This window comes from Bubalus bubalis, chromosome 2 (genome assembly GCF_019923935.1).
Source record: "Bubalus bubalis isolate 160015118507 breed Murrah chromosome 2, NDDB_SH_1, whole genome shotgun sequence".
Classification (NCBI taxonomy): domain Eukaryota; kingdom Metazoa; phylum Chordata; class Mammalia; order Artiodactyla; family Bovidae; genus Bubalus; species Bubalus bubalis.
This window is the reverse complement of record NC_059158.1, coordinates 82379770-82401679: the sequence shown is the minus strand read 5'-3', so window position 1 is coordinate 82401679 and position 21910 is coordinate 82379770. Positions and strand designations below refer to the sequence as shown.

Here is a 21910-nt window from a genome sequence, read left to right as displayed (position 1 = left end):
ATGTTAATGGTGTGTGGTAAAATCTATGATGCAAGAACCCTGATTGGTGGAAAGGTGTTTGTCTTTGTACTGTTTTGTATTTTACCAAACGGAATGAACGGAGAACTGATAATCCTTCCACGTTGGCCAGGCCAAGTTCTACCAGGCTAAGCGTTACAATAAAACCATCAAAGATATTCCAGCCTTCTTGGAAATAATAGTAAGGATCCATGGCAATAATTTTCAGAAACATTTCTGCTGTAAAGATCCCAGTGAAAACCTAAGATCAAAACAAAGTTACTCTAATTCCATCAGATAATGATAAAGTAGCATGCCATAATATTTGCTCCTAGAACAAAATGTTTACACTAGTAATTATTCTATTACTTGCTTACATTTGCACAATAATTAATTGTTGTTAAAAAGCTCTCATATATGTTATTTAATTTTATCCTCAAAGGAAACACTGTTAAACACATAATGTGAGTATTATAACTCTTACTTTACCAATTAAGAAACATGTCTTCAGATGGGTTCAGTGGCTTGCCCAACATCAACTAGAAAGTTAGAAAAACTAGGATTTGAGAGCAAATCTATTTTTAATCAGTGTTCTTTCCATTACATCAACTGCATTTTCCTCCAGACTTCATACAGCACAGGTACTGACAAGATTTTTCCCATAAACAGTTTTATCTCTAAGCTTATTCCCATTTCCCTCTACTCAGACAGTTATTTTGCATGCATACCTATATTATAATATGTGCATTATTATCATTATTTATTATGCACATGAAAAAATTACTTCAACAGTAAATACTAGAACTTTAAAAATAGGAACACTATAATTCAGGATGCTTTACATATTTTTCTTTCTAACATCAAAAACTTTAAACCTCAAAACAAATATTATGAAAAATGAATACATTATTTTAGAGACCTTTATTTCAGCAAATGAAAGCTAATATTCCTAAATTGAGACAACAAATACTTTAACAATTTTTTTTTTTAAGCTCAGAAGAGAAAGAATTAGGTGGAAACCTTCGCCAAAAATGGCCTTGTTAATAGTATAATGCACAAAATGTACTGGATGTTTTTTTATTATTTTATGGCTTTGATCTAGACTAGATGGATTAAATAATACAGGCCCTACCTAGATCTTGGAAGTAGAAAAGCTGGAGCCATTTGTGAATTCTTAAATAAGTTGTGGCTTACAGTGAAGATGAATGGCTAAGCAAGATAAAAAGATCTGTAATTTTATTTTAGCCTTCTATATGTAGGGAAACTGTGATAACATCATTTCAAAAAGTGTGTCCTTAAACTATGAACGGCTTCTGTGCCTTGTATTACTTATAAATATCAGTATTGACTTTTTCAAGTAGTAATGTGGGCCTTTTTTTATATTGCTGTCTTTCTCAGTTTCAGCTTGGATCTTAAGGGCTGTTAAGGGCTATTTTTGGCAAAGAGTAGGGTATAGCCAGCTAGATATAATTCCCATCTTTTGAAAGCAAGGAAGTAGAAAGGGTGGTGGTAAGACTGCTATAAGACATTAAATGCAAACAGTTTCTCAAGCAGAAAATTTGAAGACTGAACACATTTACCTTCCAATATGCTTACCAAGTTTCCTACTGTAAGCACATTATTGAAATGGTCTGTCATGGGATAGTGCTCCATGGCCATGAAGAGAGTATTTAAGACAATACAGATGGTGATGGCCAGGTCAACAAAAGGGTCCATAACAACCAGGTTGACAATATGTTTCACTTTTAACCAATATGGCGAACAGTCCCAGATTAAGAATATGTTGGAAAATTTATACCAACAGGGTGGGCATTTCTGCCTGGATTCTTCAAGTTCTAGATTAAAAAAAAATAAAAACAACACCCCAAAGAGATTTTTAAACATATATATTCCTCTCAGATCCAATAAATTTCACTAACCAAACATTCCCATTTGCTATAGTCAACCTGTTTTTGTACTTCATTATTAAAAAAAAAATGTGATTTAAAAAATAGAATTTACTCTTTAGATTCCTCCCCAAAATTTCTTCAGACATAAACATAGAACAGGGGTATCAAAGAATGATTTTCTTCTCTTATGCATTGATATTGTGGTTCCATATTTGGCTCTAAGTTACGTGGATTGTCATTTTAATAGAGATACTGTGTAATCCTGTGTTAATGTCTGGCTATGCTGTCATCCTCAGGCTATAAGAGAGCCAAGAATCAGCTGTTTGTTTTTATTTTGTGAGAATAACCCATTCTTCCCCTCCAATCTTGAGAGTGTTTAGGATGGTATCAGAAGTCCTAAACTAAATGGAACAGAAGATACGGTCACTATGACTAACAGGTTTAGAAACCCTTTACAGAAATACTTCATTGTGCATTTTTAAGGAGTTGCCACACACAGGATTCTGTCATTTTTGAGACTGCACCCAAGTACTGCATTTCAGAATCTTCTATTGACTATGAGGGCTACTCCATTTCTTCTAAGGGATTCTTCCCCACAGTAGTACATATAATGGTCATCTGAATTAATTTCACCCATTCTGGTCCATTTTAGTTCACTGATTCCTAAAATGTCGATGTTCATTCTTGCCATCTCCTGTTTGACCACTTCCAATTTACCCTGATCCTTGGACCTAACATTCCAGGTTCCTATGAAATATTGTTCTTTACAGCATTAGACTTCATTTCATCACCAGACACATCCACAACTGGGTGCTGTTTCTGCTCTGGTTCAATCTCTTCATTTCTTCTGGAGCCATTTATTTGCTCTTCTCCAGTAGCATATTGGATGCCTACCAACCTGGGGAGTGCATCTATCAGTGTTACATCTTTTGCCTTTTCATATTGTTCATGGGGTTCTCAAGGCAAGAATGCTGAAGTGGTTTGCCATTCTCTTCTCCAGTGGACCACATTTGTCCAAACTCTCCACCATGACCTGTCCATCTTGGGTGGCCCTACACGGCTTGGGTCATAGTTTCACTTAGTTAGACAAGGCTGTGACCCATGCGATCAGTTTGGTTAGTTTTCTCTGATTGTGGTTTTCATTCTGTCTGCCCTCTGCTCGATGAGACTAAGAGGCTTGTGGAAGCTTCCTAATGGGAGGGACGGGTTGTGGGGAAACTGGGTCTTGCTCTGTTTTGCTCTTGTTCTGTGGGCAAGGCCATGCTCAGCAAATCTTTAATCCAATGTTCTGTTGATGGGTGGGACTGTGTTCCCTCCCTGTAGTTTGGTCTGTGGCAGAATGATCTCAGTAGCTTCCAAGGTAAATCATTCAATATCACAGTAATCCAGGTCTATGCCCCAACCACTGATGCCAAAGAAGCTGAAGTTGAATGGTTCTATGAAGACTTACAAGACCTTCTAGAACTAACAACAAAAAAAAGATGTCCTTTTCATCATAGGGGACTGAAGAGCAAAATTAGGAAGTCAAGAGATACCTGGAGTAACAGGCAAATTTGGCCTTGGAGTACAAAATGAAGCAAGACAAAGGCTAACAGAGTTTTTCCGAGAGAACACACTAGTCATAGCAAACACCCTGTTTCAACAACACAAGAGATGACTCCACACATGGAAATCACCAGATGGTCAACACCAAAATCAGACTGATTATATTCTTTGCAGCTGAAGATAGAGAGCTCTATACTGTCAGCAAAAACAAGACCAGGAGCTGACTGTGGCTCAGATCATGAACTTGTTATTGCCAAATTCAGACTTATATTGAAGAGTGTAGACAAAACCACTAGGCCATTCAGGTATGACCTGAATAAAATCCCTTGTCATTATACAGTGAAAATGACAAATAGATTCAAGGGATTAGATATGATAGACAGAAGGCCTGAAGAACTATGGACAGAGGTTCATAATGCTATATAGAAGGCATCAGCCAATACCATCCCCAAGAAAAAGAAATGCAAAAAGATCAAATGGCAGTCTGAGGAGGCCTTACAAATAGCTGAGAAAATAAGAGAAGATAAAGGCAAAGAGGAAAAGGAAAGATATATCTATCGAATGCAGAGTTTCAAAGGATAGCAAGGAGAGATAAGAAAGCCTTCATCAGTGAACAATGCAAAGAAATAGAAGCAAACAAACAATGGGAAAGACTCGAGATCTCTTCAAGAAAATTAGAGATATCAAGGGAATATTTCATGCAAAGATGGGCACAATAAAGGACAGAAATGGTATGGACCTAACAGAAGCAGAAGGTATTAAGAAGAGGTGGCAAGAATACACAGAAGATCTATACAAAAAAGATCTTAATGACACAGAAAACCATAATGGTGTGATCACTCACCTAGCATCAGATATCTTGGAGTGTGAAGTCAAGTGGGCTTGAGGAAGCATGACTACTAATAAAGCTAGTAGAGGTGATGGAATTCCAGCTGAGTTATTTCAAATCCGAAAAGATGATGCTGTTAAAATGCTGCACTCAATATGCCAGCAAATTTGGAAAACTCAGTAGTAGCTACCGGACTGGAAAAGGTCAGTATTCATTCCAATCCCAAAGAAGGGCAATGCCAAAGAATGCTCAAACTACTGCACAATTGCATTCATTTCACACACAACCAAATTAATGCTGAAAATTCTCTGTCAAGAGAATTGAGAACTTGAACCAAGAACTTCTAGATGTTCAAGCTGGATTTAGAAAAGGCAGAGGAATCAGAGATCAAATTGCGAACATCCATTGGATCACAGAAAAAGCAAGAGAATTCCAGAAAAACATCTACTTCCATTTCATTGGCTATGCTAAAGCCTTTGACAGTGTGGATCACAACAAGCTGTGGAAAATTCTTTAAGAGATGGGAATACCAGACCACCTTACCTGCCTCCTGAGAAATCTGTATGCAGGTCAAGAAGCAACAGTTAGAACTGGACATGGAACAATGGACTGGTTCAAAATTGGGAAAGGAGTATGTCAAGGTTGTATAATGTCACCCTGCTTATTCAACTTATATGCAGAACACATCATGCATAATTCTGGGCTGGAAGAAGTGCAAGTTGGAATCAAGATTCCTGGAAGAAATATCAATAACATGAGATATGCAGATAACACCACCTTAACAGCAGAAAGGAAAGAGGAACTAAAGAATCTCTTAATGAAGGTGAAAGAGGAGAGTGAAAAAGTTGGCTTAAAACTCAAAATTCAAAAAATGAAGCTCATGCTATCCAGTCCCATCACTTCATGTCAAACAGATGGGGAAACAATGGAAACAGTAACAGACTGTTTTCTTGGGCTCCAAAATCACTGCAGATGATGAATGCAGCCATGAAACTAAAAGATGCCTGTTCCTTGGAAGAAAAGCTATAACTAACCTAGACAGCATATTAAAAAGCAGAGACATTACTGTGCTCACAAAGGTCCATATAGTCAAAGCTATGGTCTTTCCAGTAGTCATGTATGGATGTGAGAGTTGGACCATAAAGAAGGCTGAGCATCAAAGAATTGATGCTTTTCAACTCTTCAACTGTGGTGTTGGAGAAGACTGTTGGAGTCCCTTGGACTGCAAGGAGATCAAACCAGTCAATTCTAAAGAAAATCAATCCTGAATATTCATTGACGAGACTGATGCTGAAGCTGAAACTCCAATACTTTGGCTACCTGATGCAAAGAACAGACTGATTAGAAAAGACCCTGATGCTGGGAAAGATAGAAGGCAGGAGAAGGGGACAACAGATTACAAGATGGTTGGATGGCATCACCAAGTCAATGGACATGAATTTGAGCAAGCTCTAGGAGATGGTGAAGGACAGGGAAGCCTGGTGTAGTGCAGTACATGGGGTGGCAAAGAGTCAGTCATTACTGAGAGACTTCCCAACAAAACATACAGGACACATTCTTTAGAGCTGCAAAAACCATGGAGTTTAAATAACTTTTTTAAAAGTTTCTAGAATATAGAAATATATAACAAATAACTCTTAAATAAAACCTATGATATTTTCTTTGGAACACACTACTTCCAAGTTACTGACTTATGTTTCAAATAAGACAATATGAATTCAGTGAAAACAACTGAAATGGAAATGGAATTTGTTACAAACCTTCTACTGTATTTGTTAAAATGCTGGCTATGCTCATTGCTCTTTGCCTTTGAGATGGATCTTCTAGAAAGTCCATGGAAACATGAAAAGAACTTGACCTTCTCTTTCTCATTTCAGTTTCAGTGGTTGTCCCCTGTAAAGAAAATGTTAATGTATTCAATGCTTAACTTGGACAATATGATAAGCAAACAACCATTGTGACACAGTGAAATTCACGAAATACATGCATCATGCACGTTCATATTTAATTGGTGATGGCAGATATTGCTGACTTATTGTAGCATTAACCTGGACTGTCCAAACTGTTAGCCATTTATTCATACACCAAAACTGAGGGCTTTCTTTTTACCCTCTGATTTTATAGTTTTAGGTGACATAACGTAACTTTGATATCCTCGATAAACCTTGTGAGTGACATATTTAACTATTTGCTTATTTCAGAACTAACAGCAGAAAGCAATAACTTGAAAAGTCACCTAAATGATCACAGCATTTTATTTTGAGAAGGTAGCCCTTTATTTTTAAAGGAATACAAATAATTAGAACACACGTAGCTGCCATCTCATTTTCTGGACACAAGACACAGATGGTCATTGACAACACAAGCTGTATGTTAAAAAAAAACAATACATGCTGCATGGAAAACAGTTTCATCCAGGGTACCAAAGCAATAAGTCATCTAGTTCTGACTTGATCATGCCTCATTCATGCTGATATATATCCAGGTCTAATAAGAGGCAGCACGTGTTTAGAAATTCCTTATCTGGGTATATATTCACAAACACATACCTTTGTACACAGAGAATTCTTTTAACTGTCTGTATTAATAATTTTGTGTGTCTCTTCATTTAGATTAGTTTTGAGAAGACCTATATCAGCATTATTTTTTAGTAAGACAAGTATGAGTACTAGAAATTTGAAGATAATAATGAAGCTATCTATTTAGGCACAGTGTTCTTGAAATCTTCTACACTGAAGCAAGCTATATCGAAGAGTCTGTTGGAAAGATTTATTATACACCCTTTACACTTAAATATAGGAATCGTTCTTTTATTCTTATACCAGGTCTTTAGTGGATGGCCTGCTATCTAAAGGTAGTTCAGCATGGGTATATAGCAAATCCTCCAACTGGAGGCAGTCATTTATTACTGTGTATAATCTATCCTTAGCATATTTAATAAATAAATGCATTCAGGTGTTATGCAAGAGAGTGTTGAGGCCTTAAGTTTTAGTTGGTTAGTCTTTTAAAGGTATTACAAGATGCAGGTGCATTCACAGCTTGACCAACCAGGAATCATTCTCAAGGGGTTCCATTCTGTAGAAACACTGGCTGGTACAGCAATCATGGGCCTGCCATGCCTGAACTATTTAAAACTTCCTTACATTGTCATCAGTAGCTGGCTTATCTATTATCACCTCTGGCAGAAGCTGTCCAACAGGCGATGTAGGAACCGAAGGTCCACCAACCAAGGAAACCACACCATTGCAATCCACAGTGCTGTGCATCTTCCCATTGGCTGGAAACACGGCCAGCATTCGGGACGACCTACTGGTCTGACTTAAGTTACTGTTGCGTCGCTCTCCGTGCCGTCGGGGCACAAATAAGGAGTCTCTGCGGCTCTCATTATCCTCGAAGGTGCTGTGCTCATCATCAGCAAAGTCGTTTTCTGATCCCACATCCTTTGCTCGCCCTCTGAAGCTGAAAAGGCTTGTTCTGCTATTTCGCCTTGGAGAAAATAAGGAGCCACGGATGCTCAACAAAGACTATAAGTTTGAAACCGAAAAGAAATTAAACTCATATTAGTATGGTCATTTGGAATGTGCTTTTATTTTGTAAGATTAAGTTGAAGGGGATTTCAGCATTCTTAACAGAATGTGACTCATTCCTTGATTAACATTCTCATTTTATGTGCATTCAGATTAAATTAAATTAGTTTATAAGAGAAGGTTTCTAGCCCTTGAGATTAATAACTGGAGAGATGGACAGCAACTTAAGGTATTGAAAAACAAAACCCTGAACTACATTTTTCAAGTTCAAAAGCAAACATCTTTAGCACCCAACTGTGGACACTGTAAACACTCAATAACAGCATGACCTTAACAAGGGCATATCTGTTTCCACTGCTCTTTCCCTTCAAGAAATTCCAACACTTTGCACAAATTGTTTAAGTCCATCCTCCTAATATCACTTGAATTATTATTCCCATCGCATCTAGTAGGCACAGTGTTGTTGGAGCTTGAAGTTAAGACCTCTGAAATTCAGAGTGATGTGCTTTTTCATAAAGCATACCACAGCGAATATTTTCAGAAGCATGCATTATGGCTTATAAAGAAGTCTGGGTTGTAAAAAACAAAACACACAACATAAAATAACCAAAAAGACATTACTGATGAGTTATCCACATTTTTCTTGTTAAAAAGGCTGTGGACCAGAAAGATATTAGTTAGAACAAGTGCCAGGAGACAAGTTCAGGTGAGAATTCAGGTCTCCTGACTTTTGATGCTGTGCTACCTTAATACACCAAGCTGTAGAGCTTTCTCTCATGATTCAGATGTAAAGAATCCTCCTTCAATGCAGGATACCTGGGTTTGATCCTTGGGTCAGGAAAATCCCCAGGAGAAGGGAATGTCAACCCACTCCAGTATTCTTACCTGGAGAATTCCAAGGACAGAGGGGCCTGGTGGGCCACAGTTCATGGGGTTGCGAGGATATGACTGAGTGACTAACACACAAATACACACCAAGCTGCAGGCTTATATATATGCAAACTAAAATTCTTTCAAACTGTACAGAAAGGATAGGTTTAAATATATATATATATATATATATAAAAATTTTAAAAAGCAGTCGATTCAGTTGATAAAAATTCCTAAGTTGTAGTCACTTCTCCTCTCAGCCACCAGCCTCCCCTTTCCCGTCCCCCTGCCAGCTTCATGTTCTAATTTCCATCCAGGCATCATTTAACTCTGCAGTGCCATACCTGGTGTGGGGAGGAGTACCTCTTTTCGTATGTCAACCGATTCCCTTCTATGGAGAAGCGAAACCCTTTCCTCCTGATGCTGTCTTCAGATTCAGATTTCTGGAATTCATCATCATCTTTCTCTTCTCCACCAGATTGCTCTTTCTGTTTTCTTTTCTTTCTCCGATTTCTTCTTTCCTTTGCACTCTTGGAACTCAACTTGGAGGCTTCAGACGAGCTGTCTGAGAGCCTGCCTGCTGCACTAGGTTCTCTGGAATGCTCTGAGGCAGTTGCAGCTGCTGCCTGCTACATTGAGGAGACATGGTTTCAGCACAGAAGTGGAGAAAGAACTTACTTTTAAAAATATAGCTCAAGTATTTGCAAAGTATTTGAAAAAAAATTCAGCTGACTCCAGTTGATCTTACACTGAAGAAACTGCAAATATGAGGGAATTTTTTTCCTGTCCATCTAATAAAGGTTTTTAGAAATAAATTGATTTTCTCTGTGCTAACATTTTTTATAGACCACATACTCAAAAGGATCAATCAGACACCAACAAGAACATATATTCATATTTCTTTGGGGATTTGATTTACTCTAAAAAATGGCATCTGGTCCCATCACTTGATGGGAAATAGATGGGGAAACAGTGGAAATAGTGTCAGACTTTATTTTTTGGGGCTCCAAAATCACTGAAGATGGTGACTGCAGCCATGAAATTAAAGGACGCTTACTCCTTGGAAGGGAAGTTATGACCAACCTAGATAGCATATTGAAAAGCAGAGACATTACTTTGCCAACAAAGGTCCGTCCAGTCAAGGCTATGGTTTTTCCTGTGGTCATGTATGGATGTGAGAGTTGGACTGTGAAGAAAGCTGAGCGCCGAAGAACTGATGCTTTTGAACTGAGGTGTTGGAGAAGACTCTTGAGAGTCCCTTGGACTGCAAGGAGATCCAACCAGTCCATTCTGAAGATCAGCCCTGGGTGTTCTTTGGAAGGAATAATGCTAAAGCTGAAACTCCAGTACTTTGGCCACCTCATGAGAAGAGTTGACTCATTGGAAAAGACTCTGATGCTGGGAGGGATTGGGGGCAGGAGGAGAAGGGGACAATAGAGGATGAGATGGCTGGATGGCATCACTGACTCGATGGACGTGAGTTTGAGTGAACTCCAGGAGATGGTGATGGACAGGGAGGCCTGGCGTGCTGCGATTCATGGGGTTGCAAAGAGTTGGACATGACTGAGCGACTGAACTGAACTGAAAAATTGGTAATTAGCACTGTCTTTTTTCCACTGGGGGAAAAAAAAAAAAAAACTAGAGCATGGAAGAAAAGGTGATGAGTTACTTGGGGTCATATCCAAAGATAGGAGGCATGAGATAAAGAACTGAGGGCCTCTTTCTAGCTATTGGAAGATTGTCCAGTACCCTCAAAATATTATCAATCAAATTTATAGAAGGTGATATCCCATCTCACATCTACAATACTCTATCCAAAAGACTAGAGACCGGAGGGTCAATAGTTTCTGCTAAGCAAGACAAGACATTCAGTTCTCCAAAGATCATCCCCAGTTTTTCAAGTCAGCACTGGTTTTTGCTGGCTACATGGTCATGGGATGAAAACAATGCTGTTTATCACAGCTTGTTGGAACTTTGTGATGATTTTCATTGGTCCAAGAGTGCCCTCAATAAAGGCTTGCAAATAAATTAATATTCCCCAATCAGCTTTCTTTTATAGTAAAGACAATGAGTTTTGATGCTAAACAGAAGTGAAGAAAGATGGAAGTGATAGGAAGGGCATTTTATCATACTATAAGATGAAGTAATTCTTAGGTTCCCTGATCTCCATAAAATTGGTGACTTTTATATGCCTACTGCTGTATCAGAGAGTATTACATTATTTGATCACTTCTTTATTTAGAAAGACAAGCAACCACACAAAAGACAACATATTTTTGGGTAAAGACTGTCTTCTAAGAACCACACGAACATCTTTTTACACAATAACCAATACATTTTTTTCTAAAAGAAGATGATTTCTTAGGGTTTTCTTCTAATGCCAATATACTCATTCAGTAAAATTTCTCACCTGAGAAGACCTCAAAATCACATTTTTCCTTGAATTCTAAAATTTTTAAGATGATTAAAATAGCATGAATATTGCTATTTTGTAATATTGTGGTCAATATTTTATAATAAATATATAAACAATTGTTTATAATATTGTTTATAATATTGTGGTCAATATTATAAACATTTTAGAATAGTTAAACTAAAGGATTTACAGATGATCAAAATAATGTAGAAATATTGACTAACCCCCTGTACTATCAGCTTCTCCTAAGTACAAACAATCATCTGCTTCTCACTTTCTCTCCAGTGTTGTTGTAACAACCAAAACAATAAAAAAAAGGTTCGTACCACGAGACAGGACATACTTGATTTGGTGAATTTACCTGCGCTGCCTCCTGTTGCTTTTTAAGTTGTTCGAGCATCTGCTGAAATTCAGCCTCTTTCTGTTCCGCCTCTTCTAAGGTGGCCTGATTCTGTTCTTCATAGGCCATGGCCACCACAGCCAGGATCAAATTTATTAGATAGAAGGAGCCCAAGAAAATGACCAGCACAAAAAATATCATGTATGTTTTTCCAGCAGCACGTAATGTCTGAAAACAAGAATACCAGAATTATTTTTTTACAATATTTCTCTAACTGGTGGCTTCAGTTGTCAACTTACTTTGTGTAGGACTCTGATATAAGTAATTATGATGGTCACATCCCCTCCTACCTTGTTGACTATCTGTTTCTTTAACCTCATCCTCTTCCTTCTCCCCTAACTCATGCATTTAGCATTCTAATCTGTAGGAGGGAATTCCTGGATTTACCAGGAATAAAGCAGAGTCAAATAATATACCATGGAGATCTCCATTAAAGAGCTGAACCTTTGAGTAAAGTCAGGAAGAGACCAAACTAATCCTTCTACATCTGTTTATTCATCTTCATTACCTGCCACCTGAAGGATAATACCTGAGGGGGTAAACGGAATTGAGAGGAAGCTGTGCTTTTCCATTTAGGAGCATCTGTGTATGGGAAGGGTGGGGAATATTTTTAGAGATCAAGGGGAAATGAGACAGAATTGTGTTCATAACACACTGCTATGCTTAATATGTGTTATAATCAATAAGATAAAGAAAGTTAAGTCTTCTGATTTCAAGTTCTGCTCTTTCCATTATATTATGGTGTGGTTTGGATTTCATAACTAAGTTGGTTTTCTTAATATACTTCCAATTAAACACAATATGTGTTGCCTCAGGTTCTCACCAGCTGGTAAAGATTTTCCCAGAAGTCCTGAGTCATCAGTCGAAACAGCGACAAAAAAGCCCAACTGAAGGTATCAAAGCTTGTGTAGCCATAATTGGGATTTCTACCAGCTTTCACACACATGTATCCTTCTGGACATTGGCTGTAAATGTGGCAAAAGAAAGTATTATAAGAAGTTCTGCTGTGTTTTTATTCTGGTAGCACACTATACTTTAAATATTTGAGCTAGAAAGATTTGCTATTTCAAGGGATGAAAGTATGTAATAAGTATGAAAGTATGAAATAAGTATGAAAGGATGAAAGTATTAAATAAGTAACACATTTCCCAACTTTTGACTTAATATAATTTTACTAATCACCTGATGTCATCATTAAAATATTGTATAGCATGCCTAGTAATATTTTACAAAACTATTTTCTGTCTGTAATCAGTGTGTTAACATGTGTCTAGTTCATTTTCTTAGCATGGATGCTCCAGAGTTGACTCATAGCTCACGAATACTCATCTAAAGGAACTAGCATTAAAGCTCAAGTGTTCCTTCTTGTTTTACACAACATGAAAGCTTGCCTAACATTTAAATAATCCCTCACCTTATAAATAAAAAAACTTAATTATCACAAATTACTATAAATAAAATTAGCTGGCTGTTATCTGTCAGTTTGCACAAAAAAAGAGAAAATATGTATACACGCATACAAATTATTGGCTTACCCTGCATCTGAGCTATTTCCACATAGCAGTGCATCTGAAAAACCCTCCAGAAAATAATGATACCCTGTTTGGGAAAAAAAAGTCACATGATGAACATTTGCATGACACCGCAAAATAAGATTAAGATCTGATTCTACTTTTTAAGTTTGTAATTTTAAATACATAATATAATTTATTCAAAGGCAGAGCTATTACTCCCTCTAAATATTATATCAAGGGGATTGGATACTTACGTAAGAGTAGAAAACATTTGTTCTTTGTGAATGTAAAACAAGTGATAATCACAGGAACTAACATAACATTTTTAAAAGTATCAGTGTTTTTCTACCCTCCTCATGAAAAATAAAAATTTCATTCTCTAAAAATAGATAAGAATGATAGGGATTTCTTTGCTTTCTCAAGACTGCCACGTACTTCAAAAGAAAGGGATTTTAGCTTTTCTGAACAGTAGTCTATATTTTTTAACACTTTATAAATGACTAATAAATTATAATTTATATTCTACCAATTTATAAAATATGTCATAGGTAAATTATAATAAAAGATGCATAAACCATGTCAATTATTAAAATAAGTGAAATTTAAAAATAATCTTAAATACTAAAGCTAAAATAATTACTATAGGTGGATATTTTATTAACTCTAAGTTTTCTGTCTCTGGGCAAATTCCTTAGATTCTTTCAATATCCTGTTGAAATGTCAACTCTTCATGAACTATTCCTTGATATCTTCTACTTTCTTCCAATGAAGATAGGCAAAATTAAGAACTCTCACTATGCTACCAGGAACACATATACCCATTATTATTACATTCACTGTCTTGTGTTGTAATTATTTGTTTACAACTCCTTGAAAAATGAATCATCGGTTATTTCCATATTATTTGGGAATACATAGTATTTGGACATAGTAGCCTTTCAACAGGGCTTTCCTTGTGCCTCAGCTGGTAAAGAATCCACATGCAATGCGGGAGACCTGGGTTCAATCCCTGGATTGGGAAGATCTCCTGGAGAAGGGAAATGCTACCCACTCCAGTAATCTGGCCTGGAGAATTTGATGGACTGTATAAGCCTTGGGGTTGCAAAGAGTTGAACATGAATGAACAACTTAACCTTCACTTCATTCCAGCCTTTCAATAAAGTTTACTGAATGAATAAGTAAAGGGATGACAAAAAGTGAAACACATGAAATTAAAGAGTCATTTTGCAAAAAGAACAATTTAGGATTTTATAAGAAAAAATATTTTCTAGATGTTAAATTTTCTGAGAAATTTATTCTATGCAGTTTTGTAAGCGATACAAAGATACATAATAAAAATATTTTAATTCCCCATGTCATCTCTGAACATAAGAAAACAAAGGTATAATTTCTTAACTTGTAATTAAAATTAAACAATGTGAAAGAAATATGACATTTTCTGGAAAAATTTTTGATACTAGGTATTTATAAGGGAAGCTTTGTCCATTAAACTCAGTGATCTAGAAGTTTAATCTCAATAAAATATAACTCAATCATAATGTTTATCTTTGATTTTAATAAATTAGGTTTTCTATCACTTTCAAAAACAAACCATTTTATCTATAGGTACATTTAGTTTAAAATACTCTTTTTTCAACAAATGGAATATTATTAGAAAAAATGATAAGACAGATTTTTAGGGCTGAAAATAGCCTCAGATATTCTTAACTTCCTTTATTTTCAATGTAAGAAGATGGAGTTCAATAAATTTTCCTTAAAGTGAATAAATCATAAGTGACATCCTCATAACCAGTTTCTTGATTAAAAAGAAAAACAGATTTCAGGGAGTTGGTGACATCAGTGAACTGATAGGCATCATATGAAATGAATAAGAGACGTTTCATGTGTTCCTCTTACACATATTTTTCTCATTTGTCTTAATGTAGCAATTTATAATTATTTGCAAATTATTTGTTGGCATGTCAAAAATATTATGGAAGAGTTCATCTGTATCAACCAAGGTATATTCCAGATCTACAACTATAAGAGACCCATTAGTTTTTTTATTATGCTATCTTTACTTTCAGTTCAGTTCAGTTGCTCAGCTGTGTCCAACTCTTTGTGACCCCATGCTGCAGCACGCCAGGCCTCACTGTCCAAAGCCAACTCCTGGAATTTACTCAAACTCATGTCCACTGAGTCAGTGATGCCATCCAATGATCTCATCCTCTGTCATCCCCTTCTCCTTCTGCCTTCAATCTTTCCCAGCATCAGGGTCTTTTCCAATGAGTCAGGTCTTTGAATCAGGAGGCCAAAGTATTGGAGTTTCAGCTTCAGCATAAGTCCTTGAATGAATATTCAGGACTGATTTCCTTTAGGATGGACTGGTTGGATCTCTTTGCAGTCCAAGGGACTCTCAAGAGTCTTCTCCAACACCACAGTTCAAAAGCATCAATTTTTAGGTGCCCAACTTTCCTTATAGTCCAACTCTCACATCCATACATGACCACTGGAAAAAACAGTAGCTTTGACTAAAAAAAAATCTAGCTTTGACTAGACAGACCTTTGTTGGCAAAGTAATGTGTTGGTCATAGCTTTTCTTCCAAGGAGCAAGTGTCTTTTAATTTCATGGCTGCAGTCAACATCTGCAGTGATTCTGAAGCCCCCCAAAATAAAGTCAGACACTGTTTGCACTGTTTCCCCATCCTTTTATCATGAAGTGATGGGACCAGATGCCATGATCTTAGTTTTCTGAATGTTGAGTTTTAAACCAACTTTTTCATTCTCCTCTTTCACCTTCATCAAGAGGCTCTTTAGTTCTTCTTCACTTTCAGTCATAAGGGTGATGTCATCTGTGTATCTGAAGTTATTGATATTCCAATGTTGATTCCAGCTTGTGTTTCATCTAGTCCAGCATTTCTCATAATATACTCTGCATATAAGTTAAATAAGCAGGGTGATGATATACAGCCTTGACATATTCCTTTCCCAATTGGGAACCAGTCTGTTGTTCCATTTCCAGTTCTGTTGCTTCCGGAGCTGCATACAGATTTCTCAGGAGGCAGGTCAGGTGGTTGGGTATTAACATCTCTGGTTCCTCTGCCTTTTCTAAATCCAGCTTGAACATCTGGAAGTTCATGGTTCACGTACTGTTGAAGCCTGGCTTGGAGAATTTTCAGCATTACTTTACTAGCGTGTGAGATGAATGCAATTGTGTGGTAGTTTGAGCATTCTTTGGCATTGCTTTTCTTTGGGAATGGAATGAAAACTGACCTTTTCCTGTCCTGTGGCCACTGCTGAGTTTTCCAAATTTGCTGGCATATTGAGTGCAGCATTTTAACAGGATCATCTTTGAGGATTTGAAATAGCTGTACTGGAATTCCATCACCTCCACTAGCTTTGTTCTTAGTGATGCTTCCTAAGGCCCACTTGACTTAGGACTCCAGGATGTCTGGATGTCCTAGCTCTAGGTGAGTGATCATACCATCCTGATTATCTGGGTCATTAAGATCTTTTTTGTATAGTTCTTCTGTGCATTCTTGCCACCTCTTCTTAATACCTTCTGCTTCTGTTAGGTCCATACCATTTCTGTCTTTTATTTTGCCCATCTTTGCATGAAATGTTCCCTTGGTATCTCTAATTTTCTTGAAGAGATCTCTAGTCTTTCCTATTTTATTGTTTTCCTCCATTTCTTTGTTGTGATCACTGAGGAAGGCTTTCTTATCTCTCCTTGCTATTCTTTGGAACTCTGCATTCAAATGGCTATATCTTTCCTTTTTTCCTTTGCCTTTTGCTTCTCTTCTTTACATAGCTATTTTTAAGGCCTCCTCAGACAACCATTTTGCCTTTTTGCATTTCTTTTTCTTGGGGATGGTCTTGATCACTGTCTCCTGTACTATGTCATGAACCTCCATCCTATCAGACACTATCAGATCTAATCCCTTGAATCTATTTGTCACTTCCACTGTATAATCATAAGTGACTTGATTTAGGTCATACCTGAATGGTCTAGTGGTTTTCCCTACTTTTTTCAATTTAAGTCTGAATTTGGCAATAAGGAGCTACAGTCAGCTCCTGGTCTTATTTTTGCTGATTGTCTAGAGCTCTCCATCTTTGGCTGCAAAGAATACAATCAATCTGATTTTGGTATTGACCATCTGGTGATGACCATATGTAGAGTCTTCTTTTGTGTTGTTGGAAGAGGGTGTTTACTGAGACCAGTGCATTCTCTTGGCAAAACTCTATTAGCCTTTGCCCTGCTTCATTCTGTACTCCAAGGCCAAGTTTGCCTGTTACTCCAGGTGTTTCTTGACTTCCTACTTTTGTATTCTAGTCCCCTATAATGAAAAAGACATCTTTTTTGTTGTTGTTAGTTCTAGAAGGTCTTGTAGGTATTCATAGAACCATTCAACTTCAGCTTCTTCAGCATTACACTCAGGGCATAGACTTGATTACCGTGATATTGAATGGTTTGCCTGAAACAGAGATCATTCTGTCATTTTTGAGATTGCATAAAGTACTGCATTTTGGACACTTTTGTTGACAATGATGGCTCCTGCATTTCTTCTAAGGGATTCCTGCCCACAGTAGTAGATATAACTAAGATAGCATTTTTTTTAAGAATTATCAAGTCCCAGTAAGTTAACCTTTAAGACTAATTCTACTTGTTTCACATAATCATTACTAAGACTTTCTTTCTTCTTTGATTTTTTTCCCTAAGTATTACTCATCACCTTAAAATAATAAAGATACAGCTATATGTATGCACCTGTAGAGTCTAAGTTTTATATATTTAATATTTTTCTTTAAAAAGATGTTCTCTTTTCCCATGAATCATGGTCTTTTTCTCTGCTTTTGAAATGTTGCTACTGGCAGATACTAAAATTATACAACAAAAAAATTTTGTTTATTTTTATTGTCACTTTCAAAAGAGAAAGGATACTGGGCCATTTATTTTTTCATCCTTCTATACTAGAATATTTAAACATTCGCGTATTTTGTCTAAACTCTTGAAATAAAGATAAACTGATTCCAATATCTTTACAGATTTTTGACATCTTAAACTTCTCTCTCCTAAAGGTTTACTGGTTCTCATTTCCTTTTTTTTGATGGAATACTACTTAAAATTCTCATTCTACAATTGTAAAAACAGTATTTATCTTTAGGTCTTCACTTGATTTCTATAAAATAACAATAAAAGTTACCTATTAAACTGTAAGTACCCTGGAACCTGTGCCATCACCATTATTTTCCTGGAATCCTGTGCAGTTTCTGGTACATAAAATGCATTCGAAAATTGGTATTTAATAAGTTATATTTGCATAATACTTTTGAGTTAACAAAGGGCCTTCAAATATTTTATTTGATTGCCTCAAATGAGACAATGTATAGCTTCATACCTTGATGAGAAGAATGTACAGAAACCCAGTATCCTATGAAAATTTCTTCCTTGCTGAATTTTTCAGTCTCTCATCAGATGATGTGACAGAAAGTGGCATTTAAGAGTTATAATTAGAATATTTATCACTCAAATAATTAAATTTATGTGCAAACCATTATAAGGTGATAAAGATATCACAGCCTGTTATACAATCATTTAAAAATTTTTCCATGCCTATATGGAAAGAAGATCAGCAATGAAAAAAATAAACCCACATAATAGCAATTCTTACTTGAATCTTGAATATACGACTTCCAGTCAAACTCGTTTTGCGTTTCGTTTACAAGTGTGCCATTGTAATTCTTGGTTATGTTCTTCTCTACAGTGTGCTCCTCCAGGGAAGCGTTGGTGGGCGGCCACTGCACACATTTATTCCGCAGGTTGCCCATAAAGAGCTGCAGCCCAATCAGGGCGAACACACTCAGACAGAATACAGTTAGGATCATGACATCTGAGAGCTTTTTCACAGACTGGATCAGGGCCCCCACGATGGTCTTCAGACCTGAAAGAAGGAAGGTTATTACTATGAAGACTTAAAGTGTCTGAAGTAAGAAAAGCTTCACACAATTTTCTTGAAAACATAGATTCCATAAATATGTTTGAAAATGACTGCAATCAATGGTAAAGGGAAAGCAACACGTCATGGAAGGTTAAAATGCTAATGAAAATAAACTCTGGAAATGTAATAATCTGAACGATGAAATGAAAATTCACATCCCATTACATTTGGATAAAATAGCTGGAAGTTTATGGTCTTCACAAGGCCTCTATGAAGAAAAATATCTTGTATTTCTCTGGTTTGCTAATGAAACTTGCCCCGTACTTTCATTAGGGTCAGTGGTCAGTTTTATGACAAGTTACCAGAATAAAAATATTTTCAAATTCCTATTTATAAGTAGAAAAGATTTTGCTGTAAAACCGGAGGTGGTTTGGAGTATAATCGCACTTTAAGATAATAAAGGCTTGGGGAGTTTTCTGGCAGTTTAGTGGTTAGGATTTGCTACTTTTTCTACCGTGGTCCAAGTTCAAAGCCTCATCGGGTAACTAAGATCCCCTAAGCCATAAAGCATGGCTCAAAAGATAATAAATCTTCAGGCAGACCCATGCTACTCTTTAGTATCTTATTTCCTTGTCTTTTTAAACAATATTAAGATTCACACTGTACAGACATTGTCATCAATGCCTAAAATGAACAAGAAATTACAGATCAGTACATTTGATAGGGAACAAATCTTTAGTACATCTGACGTGGAGGAAAAAACCCAGGACTTATTTAAGTGCAAACCACACAGACCATATAATACAGTGTCTCATGCAAGAAAGTATTGAACTCCAACACTGATGAAAAATATGAAAACATAAACATTTATGTTCAAATAATAAGAATTATTTTCTGAGTAACACTCATTTTTTTATTATTATGATTTAAATGATTATGATCCCCAATTTTATGTAACGCTGAGTGTTAAGAAAAGAGACTGTTGTTGAAAAATCATGACAGCTGAGCCTCAGTGTTTAACCCTCACCTGGAATGACTGAAATTGTTTTCAGCGCTCGGAGAACTCTGAATGTTCTCAATGCGGAGACATTGCCCAGGTCCACAAACTCTGTCACATATCTGTAATAGGGAGTTCACACACAAACACAATAACAGGATACAAAGAAAGAGCCATAGGTACAAGAAGCCTTATGCTTTGCACTGACCACTTCTTACCTGGAATTACAGAAATAGTTTTCAAAGTTCTCAAGACTCTGAAAGTGTGAACAGCTGAAAAATGGCCTAGGCTTACAAATTCTGTTACATACCTGTAGAATTAAATTAGAGTTATTCAAGAATTATGTAGCATTTATATTATTTGCTTGGATCTTTTATAAAGCCCTTCTTTGTGATTTTGAATGATAATTTTGTCAGTAACAATTTAGAAGTTAGGGTCCATCACTATGGTTTTCTTTACTTACATCATTTAAGGCCATGAAGCGGATGTAAATTTCTTAAGTACACAATCCTTTTGTCATTGCAGAAAGCAGTACAATCAATATGGGTAATTTAGGAGAATTAAGTAAAAGGACAATAATTCTTGGCTATAGTTTTAGGCAGAAAGAGAAGAAGAACTAAAGAGCCTCTTGATTAAAGTCAAAGAGAAGAGTGAAAAAGTTGACTTAAAACTCAACAGTCAAAAAATAAAGATCATGACATCTGGTCCCATCACTTCATGGCAGATAGATGGGGAAACTATGGAAACAGTGAGAGATTTTATTTTTCTGGGCTCCAAAATCACTGCAAATGGTGACTGTAGCCATGAAATTAAAAGATGCTTGCTCCTTGGAAGAAAAGCTATGACCAACCTAGATAGCATATTAAAAAGCAGAGACATTACTTTGCCAACAAAGGTCCATCTAGTCAAAGTTATGGTTTTTCCAGTAGTCATGTATGGATGAGAGAGTTGGACCATAAAGAAAGCTGAGCGTCAAAGAATTGATGCTTTTGAACTGTGGTGTTGAATAAGAGTCTTGAGAGTCCCTTGGACTGCAAGGAGATCCAACCAGTCAATCCTAAAGGAAATCCGTCTTGAACATTTATTGGTAGGACTGATGCTGAAACTGAAAACTCCAATACTTTGGCCACTTGATGCAAAGAACTAACTCACTGGAAAAGACCTTGATGCTGGGAAATACTGAAGGCAGGAACAGAAGAGGATGACAGAGGATGAGATGGTTGGATGGCATCACCAACTCAATGAACGTTGAGTCTGAGCAAGTTCCAGGAGTTGGTGATGGACAGGGAGGCCTGGTGTGCTGCAGTCCATGAGGTCACAAAGGGTCGGACATGACTAAGTGATTGAACTGAACTAACAGTCTTAGGCCTTCAGTTTTTTAAAAAATATATGAAATCATCCAAGAGAAATTCAGGCAGACTGACTTATTGCCTATCTGTACGTGATCAGGATTTCTTGGTGTAACTCTTAAGTGAAAGCTAGGAAAATTAAGAACAATATTTTATGGGGGCCCAATGATCACTCTTGCCATTCCTGTTATTTTAGCCTCAAGAAACAATAGCCCCTCAAAAATGCTTTCTTTTGAGCCATGGCCAGAGGGGACGGTGAAGAATCAGCTCATCTTGAATAGATATGGAATTTAGACGAGACAGGCAGCATTTGGAGCCTTGAGAATATCAGCTCCATTTCTCCTCTGCCCATCTTCCCACATCCTTATGCCTGTAAGAGGCCAAGTAAACCAGCTGCTGAAGAATGAGGGTGAACCACATTGGTCCATCTTCCTCCACATTCTAATTTCATCTAGTGCACAGCGGCCTTCTGTTATTTTTCTGGGTTTCTTCTTTCTTGGGGAAGTTTATCACTAGACCAAAAAAAAAAAAAAGCAGACTACAGAAGTTGTGTTGTGAGCATTACTGAATTTATCTGGTTGGCAAATAAGGATAAGAAGGTTTATATAAAGAAAATGATGAGGAAAATTAGAAGGGGAAAGAAGGAGAGGAAGAAAGGA

General features: G+C 36.8%; 1 protein-coding gene across 5 annotated transcripts in view; it reads right to left on the bottom strand.

Annotated features, from left to right (window-relative positions):
* Window positions 1-21910, bottom strand: part of SCN1A (sodium voltage-gated channel alpha subunit 1) — a 153851-nt gene that overhangs the window by 45342 nt on the left and 86599 nt on the right. For 3 of the 5 annotated variants that reach the window (XM_025275667.2, XM_006065127.3, XM_044934431.1), the window contains exons 6-15: window positions 19933-20024; window positions 18639-18908; window positions 13009-13072; window positions 12297-12438; window positions 11435-11641; window positions 9002-9286; window positions 7404-7784; window positions 6021-6153; window positions 1594-1832; window positions 86-259 (exon numbers count right to left, since the gene is read on the bottom strand). In XM_025275667.2, the coding sequence (XP_025131452.1) occupies window positions 86-259; window positions 1594-1832; window positions 6021-6153; window positions 7404-7784; window positions 9002-9286; window positions 11435-11641; window positions 12297-12438; window positions 13009-13072; window positions 18639-18908; window positions 19933-20024 (1987 nt within the window). Of the gene's footprint in view, window positions 1-85; window positions 260-1593; window positions 1833-6020; window positions 6154-7308; window positions 7785-9001; window positions 9287-11434; window positions 11642-12296; window positions 12439-13008; window positions 13073-18638; window positions 18909-19932; window positions 20025-21910 lie in introns of those variants that run through there. The other 2 variants (XM_025275670.2, XM_044934435.1) reach the window with 2 other exon arrangements.